Source organism: Eptatretus burgeri, chromosome 9 (genome assembly GCF_056783735.1).
Source record: "Eptatretus burgeri isolate ZD-2024b chromosome 9, Ebu_testis_v1, whole genome shotgun sequence".
NCBI classification, from domain to species: domain Eukaryota; kingdom Metazoa; phylum Chordata; class Myxini; order Myxiniformes; family Myxinidae; genus Eptatretus; species Eptatretus burgeri.
Window position 1 is genome coordinate 1043590 of NC_140969.1, and position 13234 is coordinate 1056823.

The 13234-nt window shown below is 51.9% G+C and overlaps 2 protein-coding genes across 4 annotated transcripts in view; one reads left to right on the top strand and one right to left on the bottom strand.

The window, feature by feature from the left end:
- Positions 1 to 13234, top strand: part of LOC147019407 (uncharacterized) — a 520827-nt gene that overhangs the window by 47758 nt on the left and 459835 nt on the right. The gene's annotated exons all lie outside the window — the stretch shown is intronic.
- The window catches only part of MIB1 (MIB E3 ubiquitin protein ligase 1), a 231431-nt gene that overhangs the window by 42604 nt on the left and 175593 nt on the right, over positions 1 to 13234 (bottom strand). For both annotated transcript variants that reach the window (XM_085893862.1, XM_085893861.1), the window contains exon 13: positions 159 to 291. In XM_085893862.1, the coding sequence (XP_085749988.1) occupies positions 159 to 291 (133 nt within the window). The remainder of the gene's footprint in view (positions 1 to 158; positions 292 to 13234) is intronic.

The following is a 13234-nucleotide window of genomic DNA, read 5'->3' on the forward strand; positions in this document are numbered from 1 at the left end:
ACAAAGCAAAATGCTGAAACAACAATCACTACCACCACCACCACCACATCAACTGCTCTTTCCTACCACGGCAACCCTATTCAAGCAACCACCCACCACTTAGAAAACCTCCAAGACGAACCCTTCCCACAAATACCCATTCCAATTTTGATGCTCACCTGATGGATGAGCAGCTCAGCTACCTCCACATGGTTGTTGAGCGAAGCAAGGTGCAGTGCCGTGTATCCGTCGTCCTTCCGTTCATCTACGATCCAGGGTCGTGGCAGCTTTGAAAGCAAGACGCGCACAGCACTGGGGTAGGTTGGGGAGCGGAGGAAGGAGGGGGGGTGGGGCAGGAGCAGAAGATAGAACACACTTGCATGATACCAAGCGCCCTTTCACTGCTTCATCCGAATCGAGCCAACGTAACACATACGGGGTCTTCAAAAATGTTCGATTGAGAAACTCACAACAGTCCAAACCAAAATAAAGTAAAACAAGGAGTATATCTGGAAACATTTTTCAACCTTATTAGTAATCAAGAACTCGGTATACTTCTTAAGAAGGATGGCTCAGACACTCCATCGGCTCAATACAACATAAACCCTCAAACAATAATCTTCCAAGACAGAACTTATAAACCTATAAATTACCTACCAGTCATCTGTGGAGAATTCTCCATCCAAAAACACTAATTAAACTTTAGGACATCATCGCTGAACAAGAAAAATTACAAACACAAATTGACTCTGATATTTATCTGACATCGAAGCCGATAAGTGGGAAAAAATCACAGAACTATTGGAAAGCATCCATGAATGAAAATTAAAAAAATATTAAAATAAAATAAAATAAATAAATGCAGGTGAGCGACCTGAGACAATGGGGAAGCATGGTAATTGTGTGTGCCGATGGACATCGAAGCTGATACCCCAGGAAAAAAAACATCACAGAACCGTCAGAAAGCACCCGTAAATGAAAATATGAATGAATGAAAAAAAAAATACGTGAAAATAAATAGATGAAAAATCAACAATGGGGAAAAAACAATGGGGAAGCACGGCTCGTTATTGCATACAATGTGTAAGCATACCCCACTATATATATATATATATATATATATATATATATATATATATATATATATATATATATATATATATATATATATATATATATATATATATATATATATATATATATATATTGTTGCGGTCTTCGCGCCCGCCGGCGTGCGAACGGCCACGTAACTCGAATCGCGGCACGTCGCCCACCGGACGGACAATCCAGTCGTGACCCTCTCGGACTAACGCCGGGAACCAGTCACGGGTGGACCTTTCGGTCTCACCGCGATCGAGCCAATCAGCCCCCGCGTGGGATAGGGTTGCTCGCCAAATTCGAACTACCTAAGTACCCACGCGGAGGGTAGACCGGGCGATCGCACCTCGCCGCAGGTCGACTTCGGACACGGGCCACTTAAGCGACCCGTTCCGTACTATCAGAATAACCGAGCGGTGTTATCGTCGACCTCGACGGTTCGATTAATTATCGGGCGTATTCAGCCCACTACCAACCCTTTACGTGAAGCAAGATGGGGATTCAATGGAGGAAAAGACGAAGCGAAGCGGGAGAACAGTTCAACAATAAAGCACATTTATTCTCGGCACACGGGAAGCACACAAATACAATTCCACCAAATGCACACAAAAAAAAGAAAACACAATTCCATTTACACAAAAAGCAAACATAAAAGTGAAAACACAGTGCAGAGCTAATACCGACTACCGAGCACACGGCAACACTTATACAATTCTACTTCACAGACGGCGCCGACAACACATACCCAAAACCAAGGAAAAGAAATACCTCAAGAATGAGGCGGCCTGAGGCCGAGACCGGGTCGGGCCTACCCGTCTGGTGATGAGACGCGGAGCGGCGATGGCCCCGCAACCCGCGGGCCTCGTGGACGGTGCCTGGCAGGGGGTGGGAACGGGGCCCCCTTGGTCGCACTATCTCAGCGCGGGGGGGAAACAGGAGGGGGTTGCTGATGCTCGGGGTATAGAGGATCTTTATTATATGCGACGAGCGTCTCCACCTCGGCGAGGTCGCGCTGTCGGCCTCCTTCGGGTGCAGCTTCCTGCACGACGCGAGCACCCCCTCGTCTGGTGTCGCCGCCTTTCCACAGCTCCGTCCCCTCCGTTCCGACTCCACCGCACACGACGAGCAGCTCCACCGCCCGCGAAGTCTTGACCCTTTGCTTCCGACTCTCCTCTTCTTGACTCTCCGACCCGTTCTGCTGACTCTCTCGTTCCCTCTTGCGACTCTCCGACCCCTCGTTCTCGTTCTGCTGACTCTTTCGCTCCGACTTTTACGACTCCTTTGACTGACGAACACCGTCCTTTTTATCCCCCCGTAACTTCGCCTTTGACCCCCTCCCTTTGACCTTTCACCCCGCTCCCCATTGGCCCGAGAAAAAGTGGGCGTGAAGGCTTTTTGATCCACAAATTTGCATATATCGATCGCCCTGGGGGCGGGGCCAATTCGCCCCTCGCTCACCGATTGGACGGCAAAAAGTGGGCGTGTGTCGTTTTGGATCCGTTTTTGAAGCAGAAAATCCGTGATTTTGTACACGCTGTTCGACGCGCGTTCTGCATGAGTCCAACACCGGTACCCACAGCGGGGCAAGAACGGTGGCGATGCTACGGTGGCGAGGTGTGCGTGAAGGTCGTGGCGGTTGTGGTGAAGCGGTGGTTGTGGTCGGTGGTTGATGTTGTGGTTGTGATGATGGCGATTGGTCCAAAATAAAGATAGTAAAAGAAAAACGGCTATCCTAAAGAGTCGCAGCACGTATAAATGACATGTATTCCCACTAGACAACGGGTTTGGGCCTAACTACACATGCACTTACCGAGATACCTCACCTAAGGGACCTGAATGGTGGTTTGCGAATCTGGTAACCACAACACTACCCCCTTCCCTTTTTACAGACTCGTCCCGAGTCGTCAAATTTTCGTGTGCCATCATGTGTAGTTTTCCCCTAGTACATTTTACCTACGGATCCCTGAGTGCGACATTCATGGTATTCGTGTCCCCAAAATAAATAACCTAAGGGCTGCGTAACTATCTAAACAAACTCACTCACACGGACGACTTAAATAAAATTGCCGGCGCTAGACAGACATGCCGGGGGGCGCACTCATATGTACAGTACATCTTACCTTAACTTACAAATCTTACACTAAACCATGGCCCAGGATCAATGAACTCTGCAAAAGAAAAGCAGTTAGCAGGGAGCCAGGCTGCCCGCATGCAGTCTCTGGCTCAAACAATGCAGGTGACAGGGAACGTGGCTGGCTGCTCACACGCAGTCCAAGGCCTTCCCTTTTGAACTGAACGCAGTGAACCACAACGGTGCATGGGCTGCACAACGCAGTCTCCATGCCAGCTCAAGCGGCACACGCAATGAGCACAACGAATGGATGCATGAATGGATGGACGCAAACACGGTGCACGGGCCGCCACTGCAGGCCCGTGTTGTAGCTGCCAACAGGGCAGTTCTCGCAGCTTGCAAACTGTTGCTTTCTGATCCTGGCGCACATGGAAATGAACAGGGGGGGCAAAGCAAAATTGAACGGGGCTGGTGTACATGGGCAGTGGGCATGGCATGGCAAAGGTGCAGGCAACACAGCCCGCAGAAGAAGGCCGCTGCAGGCAAACACAGCCCGCAGAAGAACTGGCCGGCACAGGCCTTGAAGTACCACAGCTGCAGATGAAGTGGCCGGCACAGGCCTTGAAGCAAAACACGGCCAGCCGATGGCACAGGCCTTGCAGCAAAACAACAGCTGCCGATGAAGTTGGCCGGCCTCCGCCTCGAAGAAAAACACGGCCAGCCGATGGAGTTGGCTAGCCTTTGCCGTTCAGTGGAGGTTGGTGGAGGGAGTGCGGTGGTGCTGGCCACTTGGAAGTCGGGCTCGGACCTACCTACCTGTCTCCCTCCCAACCTATCGCCTTTGCCTGTCACTGTACATACCCACTCCCTTAATTTGTCAAACCCCAATTTAGCCCCAACTTATTTTTTTGTTGTTTTTATTCTTACTTCCCCACTATAAATCGTCCCCTAACCCCCTTTATCGTCTTTGTTCGGCTAACCTATCCTGTTACCTAGCCTACTCCCAACCCCTACGTTCCCTTCCCGGAGGGGAATAAGGGAGAGCTAGCGTCCTGTGTCGAGGCCCAACGAAGCCTCAGAATGGCCTCCCCAGAGTTCGGCGATCTAACCAAAAGTGGGTCCAGCGGCCCACAACGAGAGCAAGGGGATGGATGGTGCGGAGGGGTACATCTCCTAATCTACCCTAACCATTTAACAGTTAAACTACCCCGGGGCTTTCAACAAGCGCCTCTCGCTTACCGATTGGTTCTAACAACCCAGATTCCCGTCGCCTGTGTTGGTGTCCTCACAATTTCGGGCCTCGCCCCCCAATTTTCTCTCCGTGCCCTCACACGGTCTCCTGGCTGGGACACGTGGCTCACTTTGGCAGGCACGACCCTCTGCCGATTCTCCCGCTATGGCACCCCCGGGCACTACACTGCCTCCGAGCCTACCAGCTCCCTAACACCGGGGAGTGCCCCCCATGGCACCTCCCCTGAAACGCACACGTGGCAGGCCGGCCTCCCGGGCCCCTTTCCGAGGGTCACCCGTGCCCACAACACTGCCCACGCGGCTAATGGCGCCCCGGGCCCCCGCACCAAGCAGGCGCACCCGTGCCCACTACTCTATCCCGGCCCCCCCATGGGCCCATGGCCTACCGCGGCCGACTAGCCTGGTGCCCGGGGTACCCACTCAGCGATACTCACCTTTCGCAGCCACGCTCCCAAGCCCGTCAACAGGGCTCCTGCACCCCTCCAAATGGGTCTCGAGCCTACTTTCCCACCAACAACAAAACGACCTCCATTTTTCAATTTGACTAACCCCCGAACTCACTTTATACTGACCCCGGGGTCCCTTGGGCGGGAGTCACTCCTCCCCCCAATCACTCATCGCACCATGCATTCCCCATTCACTCCATACACACAGACCCGCTGGCCTCACTCACTCACCAAGCACATGCTTCCACTTCACTCACCAACTCTTCAACACACACACCACTGAACTCTGCCATCCTTCTATCTGCACCCCCTAACTAACTCGTGCTCCCACGTCGTCCCTTAAACTACAGCACGTTCCTTTTAACACTACGTAGCTAAGCTACGTCCCCTCTACACATCCACAAGTCTGTCACGGTCTCCAAATATCCCATTAATCAATTTCCCAACCTAAATCTGGCTACAATCCCTCTAACTAATCCATTCCACGGACTCCATGAGGACTTACCCCTGCCCCATGAAGTCGGTCTAACTAAGCTAACCCTTCCCCCTAACTAGTTTCCATCCTGTGCCCAGGATAAGGGGGTCTTTCACCCCTTGCCCAGGAATCCTGTACACCCGAAAGTGAGGCTTGTTTTTCCCTTTTTTTTTTTTCATGCCCAGCACCTGCGCGGCAACTCAGAGCTCGCGCACTTTGCACCTGCCCGTGACGTCATGCAGCTGCACGTGTTCCTCGTCCCTCCTTGGACGGGACCATCCGGCAGAGATACCCCTCCTGCCGGATTCCAACCCCACGTGCAGCCATGACGTCACCGTGCGCATAAAAAAAAAACACACAAGCCACACGTCTCGAGGGGTTCCCCACGCGAACACATGTGCTTTGCCCGTTGGAGCTTAACACGCACGATCGCGTGGAGAACCCGTCCGGTCCAAATCCGTTTACCTGCCTAAACTTTGTCCGTCCGCGGGATCGGCAAATCCACCGCGTGCGTTTCCGGACCGGGACTTCACTCTCGCAAGCGAGCACGTGGCGGTCTCGTGCGTTGCACAGCACGAACCGCGTGCTCACTGCTGGGTGAACCCGGCACGGTCCTCGAAACAACTACAGCCGCTACTCGGCTTTCTCTCCTCTGTCGCCGTCTCCGTCGCCATTCCACACACGCATACCTGCGTGTCACGACGCACACAGTCCACACCATCACATTCACACGGGGAGACGCGGCTGCGTGCTCCCGCATGCCAACCGACATCTCCCTTACATACCGCTCTCTCACACACACGGTCTCCCTGGCACACAGCGACCTTGCACACGGCCGTTCACTCACGCGTGCCTCACTACTCACACAAACCATACTACTCACACGTGGTGCTCCATTCACTCGCGCGGGGGCACTCACCCGCGGTGCCTCGCCCACACACGCGAGGGCACTCAACCGCTGTGCCTCATCCACACACCGTGCCTCACTCATACACGCGGGGGCACTCACCCGCGGTACCTCACTCATACACACGGCGACACTCACACACGCGGTCTCTTCCACACAACGTCCCTCACTCATACACGCGGGGGCACTCAACCGCGGTGCCTCATCCACACACCGTGCCTCACTCATACACGCGGGGGCACTTAACCGCGGTGCCTCATCCACACACGCGGGGGCACTCACCCGCGGTTCCTCACTCATACTGGCCGTTTCACTCACACACACGGCCTCTTCCACACACGGTTCCTCATCCACACACGGTGCCTCATCCAAACACGGCGTGCTGGGAAGCACGCACTCCAGCACCATCGCCACCACACCACTCACACACGGGGTCGCTTCCACACACGGGGACGCACTCACGCCTTGCACCACACACACAGGGACAACCACACTGGGGATTCGTGTCCCCACAAGGGTCTCCGGGGCCTCTATACCCCCAAGCTCTCCAAGCACCTGTCCACAGCACTCGTCCCCTCAACCTCGCAAAGCACGACCGAACTCACCTGGTCGTGACTCGCCTCAAGGGGGCATACTCCCTCCCCTCGTTCCTGAAGGAGGCCATCCAGCTGCTCGCACTGGGTCTCTACACGCTCCGCGAGCTCACCCCCATTGTCCTCCACTACCTCCGTGTGTGTGTGCGCGTCACTTACCCCGTCTTCATCGTGTAGTCTTCCCTCTATCGTTCCCATCTCCCGTGTCTCTGCCAACTCTTCACCCTTTACCTCCCTTTGTCTCAACTATTATTTCTGTTGTCGTCACCTCGTGTCTCGTCTCACACGTTTTGGTCTCCCCATTTAATTTTTCCCTTTCGGTCATCGTCACGACCCTCGCCCAACACGTTCCACGAATTATTTTTTCACCCGCCTCCACCGCGGGCCTGTCAGCCGTTGCACCCCCACCCAGCTCGTTTGCTCCCACACGTGGAGTCGCCATTTTTATCTCCCCGGTCACGGCCTTCATGCCCGCCTGCAGGCTTCGGCCCATGTTCTGCGTCTCACCCCGTAGCTCTTTCATTTCTTCCTTCATGTTTGCTTCCATTCCGTTTATTTTTGTATCCATCTTTTCGTTTATTTGTTGTGTATTGCCTTTCATTTCGTTTTTCATTTGCTGTGTATTCGCATCCATCGTCGTTTTCACTTCATTCATATTCGCATCCATCTTTTCGTTCATGCCTTTCATTTCCGCATTCATTTGTGCCAGCATGGTGAATAGCTGGGCCATGTCGGGTGCGCTTGAGTGAGCCATTTCGGCAGGGGTTGGGGAAGGGTCTTGGTGGAGAGGGGGGGGAGGTGTCATACACCGTGGCCGCCGCCGCACCCACCTCGGGCCCTGGGTTCAGTTGGGCGAGTCCGTGTTCCTGCACAATCAACATTTCCTGCTCGGGGATTCCATCCTGGACCATGGATTCTACATTACTACACATATACATTTCTAATACCCCCGGCTCCCGCTCGCCTTGAGACGCCATCTTGCTTCTCGTGAAGGGTTAATTTGTTCGCTCGTAATTTGGAGGGAATCGGCGGTCGCTTCTCTCACCCCTGGACCGATTCCCGTAAATTTAATTGGAGACAGGACAGCCCGTTTTCCTGTTCTCCGATACCAGTGCCGCGAGGAGGGCGATGAATTTGTATCCCACTCCTGACACCAGTGTTGCGGTCTTCGCGCCCGCCGGCGTGCGAACGGCCACGTAACTCGAATCGCGGCACGTCGCCCACCGGACGGACAATCCAGTCGTGACCCTCTCGGACTAACGCCGGGAACCAGTCACGGGTGGACCTTTCGGTCTCACCGCGATCGAGCCAATCAGCCCCCGCGTGGGATAGGGTTGCTCGCCAAATTTGAACTACCTAAGTACCCACGCGGAGGGTAGACCGGGCGATCGCACCTCGCCGCAGGTCGACTTCGGACACGGGCCACTTAAGCGACCCGTTCCGTACTATCAGAATAACCGAGCGGTGTTATCGTCGACCTCGACGGTTCGATTAATTATCGGGCGTATTCAGCCCACTACCAACCCTTTACGTGAAGCAAGATGGGGATTCAATGGAGGAAAAGACGAAGCGAAGCGGGAGAACAGTTCAACAATAAAGCACATTTATTCTCGGCACACGGGAAGCACACAAATACAATTCCACCAAATGCACACAAAAAAAGAAAACACAATTCCATTTACACAAAAAGCAAACATAAAAGTGAAAACACAGTGCAGAGCTAATACCGACTACCGAGCACACGGCAACACTTATACAATTCTACTTCACAGACGGCGCCGACAACACATACCCAAAACCAAGGAAAAGAAATACCTCAAGAATGAGGCGGCCTGAGGCCGAGACCGGGTCGGGCCTACCCGTCTGGTGATGAGACGCGGAGCGGCGATGGCCCCGCAACCCGCGGGCCTCGTGGACGGTGCCTGGCAGGGGGTGGGAACGGGGCCCCCTTGGTCGCACTATCTCAGCGCGGGGGGGGAAACAGGAGGGGGTTGCTGATGCTCGGGGTATAGAGGATCTTTATTATATGCGACGAGCGTCTCCACCTCGGCCAGGTCGCGCTGTCGGCCTCCTTCGGGTGCAGCTTCCTGCACGACGCGAGCACCCCCTCGTCTGGTGTCGCCGCCTTTCCACAGCTCCGTCCCCTCCGTTCCGACTCCACCGCACACGACGAGCAGCTCCACCGCCCGCGAAGTCTTGACCCTTTGCTTCCGACTCTCCTCTTCTTGACTCTCCGACCCGTTCTGCTGACTCTCTCGTTCCCTCTTGCGACTCTCCGACCCCTCGTTCTCGTTCTGCTGACTCTTTCGCTCCGACTTTTACGACTCCTTTGACTGACGAACACCGTCCTTTTATCCCCCCCGTAACTTCGCCTTTGACCCCCTCCCTTTGACCTTTCACCCCGCTCCCCATTGGCCCGAGAAAAAGTGGGCGTGAAGGCTTTTTGATCCACAAATTTGCATATATCGATCGCCCTGGGGGCGGGGCCAATTCGCCCCTCGCTCACCGATTGGACGGCAAAAAGTGGGCGTGTGTCGTTTTGGATCCGTTTTTGAAGCAGAAAATCCGTGGTTTTGTACACGCTGTTCGACGCGCGTTCTGCATGAGTCCAACACCGGTACCCACAGCGGGGCAAGAACGGTGGCGATGCTACGGTGGCGAGGTGTGCGTGAAGGTCGTGGCGGTTGTGGTGAAGCGGTGGTTGTGGTCGGTGGTTGATGTTGTGGTTGTGATGATGGCGATTGGTCCAAAATAAAGATAGTAAAAGAAAAACGGCTATCCTAAAGAGTCGCAGCACGTATAAATGACATGTATTCCCACTAGACAACGGGTTTGGGCCTAACTACACATGCACTTACCGAGATACCTCACCTAAGGGACCTGAATGGTGGTTTGCGAATCTGGTAACCACAACAATATATATATATGTCACAGGTCTGGCGGTTAATGTTAAATCCCCTCGACCAACATGTGGTGGAAGGGTCGGGTAACACCAGCCAGCCAGGATAGCTGAGCTGTTTTCCTTAGGAGGCGGAAACGTTGATCCTCACAGATGATAACGCGTGCGGGAGGGGTGGGCGTGTCACTGGCGGAGCGATGGAGGCACAGATGGATGCACAGGGGGGTTTATACTCGAACCCCACGACAATTACATGGACACAGCAACATAAAATAAACGAGGGAATTTAATGACTCCAGAAATATTTACAAGGGTAATTCAAAACGTAACTAGAAGGGCACTCAGAAGAGCGCATACATCCGCCACGCAATGCCTGATCCACGAGAACATATCGGGCCCAACACATTTTTGAAATACCATACGATGCAGTATTATATCGTTTTTGGCCCCATCTCTCAATGTTGAAGAATCACTTCAAAATTAAATAATTCTTGCATCCAGATTCGGATTCAGATCTTCACCAAAATCGAATCAATTTGTCCTTGCCACACACACATGTCCAACAAGTTTTATTCGAATCCGCCCACAACTTTTTGAGATATCATGTTATATATTGGTTTCGCCCTATCTCTCAATGGTGAAGAATCACTTGATCTTCATCAAAATATAATCAGTTCGTCCTTGTCACACACCAAACCTGTCAACAACTTTTTGAGATATCCTGCACACAGACAAACAGACAGAAAGGGGGTGAAAACATAACCTCCTTCACTTTCGGTGGCGGAGGTAATAATAACTAGCATCCGTTGAAGACAAAGTCTTCGATATCCACCGCCATAATAAATGAGGACAAGTAGCAAAAGGCAACAGTTCAATTTATTCTTTATGTGTGTACCAAATTTCATAAAGAAATAGTTAATAGTTTTGCAACTATGCTCTGGAAACAAAGGTTAACCTCAATTATTTCTTAATACCGAACTTGTTTCCATAGAAAGTGACAGAAATTTTTTGGGGGAAATCTCTAAATATCAAAAGGCACCAGTTCACCACTTGCTTGATATGTGTACCAAATTTCGTAAATACATCTTGAGGGGATTTGTAGTTAAGCTCCGGAAACTAAATGTGACGGACGGACGGACGGACGGAACCCATTTCTATATCCCCCGCCAACTTCATTGGTTGGTGGGGGATAATAATAATGTGAAGTAAATAAATCCTTAAATTGAGGCACCTCTGCATACAGACTTAAATACAGACCAGGGGAACACAAGACAAAAGAAAAATCCTCCCTTTATTCTGGCACTTAGCTTTATCCAGAGATGGTCTTAATGAACTTGGAATCGAGACGCTTCGTACTGCACGCCCAAAACGGCGCCAAGCCGCTCTCTCGCAGTGAGAAAAACCTACGTCAGGCAATTCGTGAACAGTATTCAACACCATGGCTCAGAGACCGCCGTGCGGCTTCTTCGTCGATCTTGCTTGCTGATACGCGGCACTCTGCAGAATGGCGCCGTCCCCTTCGGTGACATACACGAGGCTTCGAGGTCGTCTCTCACATTCAGCCAAGAGTCAATGGCCAGCGTCTTGTTCCACCACGCGAGCCAACTCGCCTCAACACGAAAAAGAGAATCGCGCCATCTTCTTCATGCGTCGAAGGAAAGCCATTTCGTCGTGCCGAGAGGATAGCAAAGTGAGATCCTCTGTCCGAACCACATTCCTCTCAAGACTACAACTGCCACCTCCCTCACACCGAACTCATGCGTTCGCTCCCGATCTCTCCTTGATGTCACACCGAACCACCATTCCATCTCGGGGGTGTTGCTTGCTCACACAAAAACGGGGAAGGCGGGGCTTCTGCCTGCTCGGTACACCTTGCTTGCTTGTTGTTAGCATTGTGTTTGTTAGAAAAACGCACTTCTTCCTGGTTGGCTTGTAAATGCAAAATCGTAGGAATAGGTCACAGGGAGCAATCGCATACTGGGGCATATTGGTCTTAATCCCTGTCTGACAGCACCACTCCCCATGTGGTGACAAGTAACACTTAAGCTCACAGTTTCCCTACTCAAATACATCGAGATGTCTCTTACATGTCCACGGACAAAATAACTCTATTCAATCCTAACTTTCTGATTAAATTCCTCCATCTTCCTGCAAGGTTCAATGCAGGCATTACCATTCCAGCCTGACCACTTACCGACTCACACCTAATTAGCCGATGAAATAAATTAGGATGGGCTGTGGGAAGTGAGCCCCAGCTATCTTACCTATTCTCCTAAATGTTCTACACCCCTTAAACACAATTCAAATATTTGCAAAACTCTTGGTTCCTTGCTCCGAACTCCTGGGGTAGGTAGAAAATGTCAGACAAAAAAAAAAAGATCAGCCACCTGTTTGGCACATACAACAATCTATCATAGCAGACAAAACTTTAACCAAAAACCCAACGTTGGTACATCTCCCTTCTAACGACTGTGTTCCCCGGTGGATGCCACAGTACCCAACGTTACCTGCGGAGCCATCCCAATTTACCTATTTCAAATTTCCACAAGCCCTGCTCTCTTTGGTACAGGTTAGTGACATGGATTAAGTGAATCTTCCCTCACACACTCATAAACCCAATGTCAATCATTCATTCCAACCATGCAAGACCATGGCTTAACAAATTAAATGTTATTACACATGTGTGATCCTCAACTGGGCAGCGGGGAGGAACCGTACAACAAAAATGGTGGGGGCTTTTCCGGTTGTGGTGCCCACAGTCCAAAAGCAAGTCGCCCGACTCACGACTTCTTCCCCCCCCCCACCTTCAACTATTTGTTCCCTGACAGCCAAACAGCTCCCTTGCTGTACGTCTCGCCGGGGAGGGTCTCCTCACCATCCATGCTCTCACGGCCTCATACGGGTCACCAGGGTCTCTTTACCGCTGGTCGCCCAATCAAACCTCCCCTCCAACAGGTCCCCATTTCTCCACACCAACGAGGCTCTCTCGGCCTCACACCGGTCGCTAGGGGTTTCCTTACCGCTAGTTGCCCAAACCATCTTGCACTTTTTAAAATTGGGCAATTCTCTCTCCAGAGTTTATATCAGCAAGCTCCCTTTCAATTGTCTCAAGATCAGCCACCCATTTGGTACTTGGCACATCAACGTCACTGTCACTCTCCGCCACGACATGTCCTGCAAATGGTTCAAACATTGTCTGCGCCAAATCTGCTCGAGCCTGTTCAGTAACATCCCCATTGTCAAAGTGTAGCAAGTCCAACCCAACTTCATACGAGTCAGTCAGCCCTCGCCTGGTCTCAACAGGACCATTAATGTCACCTTTGAGTCTTATAGACACTTTTGGTCCTATCTCATCTCCCTTTATGGTATTATCCCAAGTATTCAGCTACTCCTGTAAACATCTCATCCATCCTTTCCCCCATTCAATCGTGACTCCCACAAGACTTTATCAACTCACACCCGCTCTCGTTCTATCACACAAGTTTCCAACTTTTGCACTAAACAGCCACCCTGGT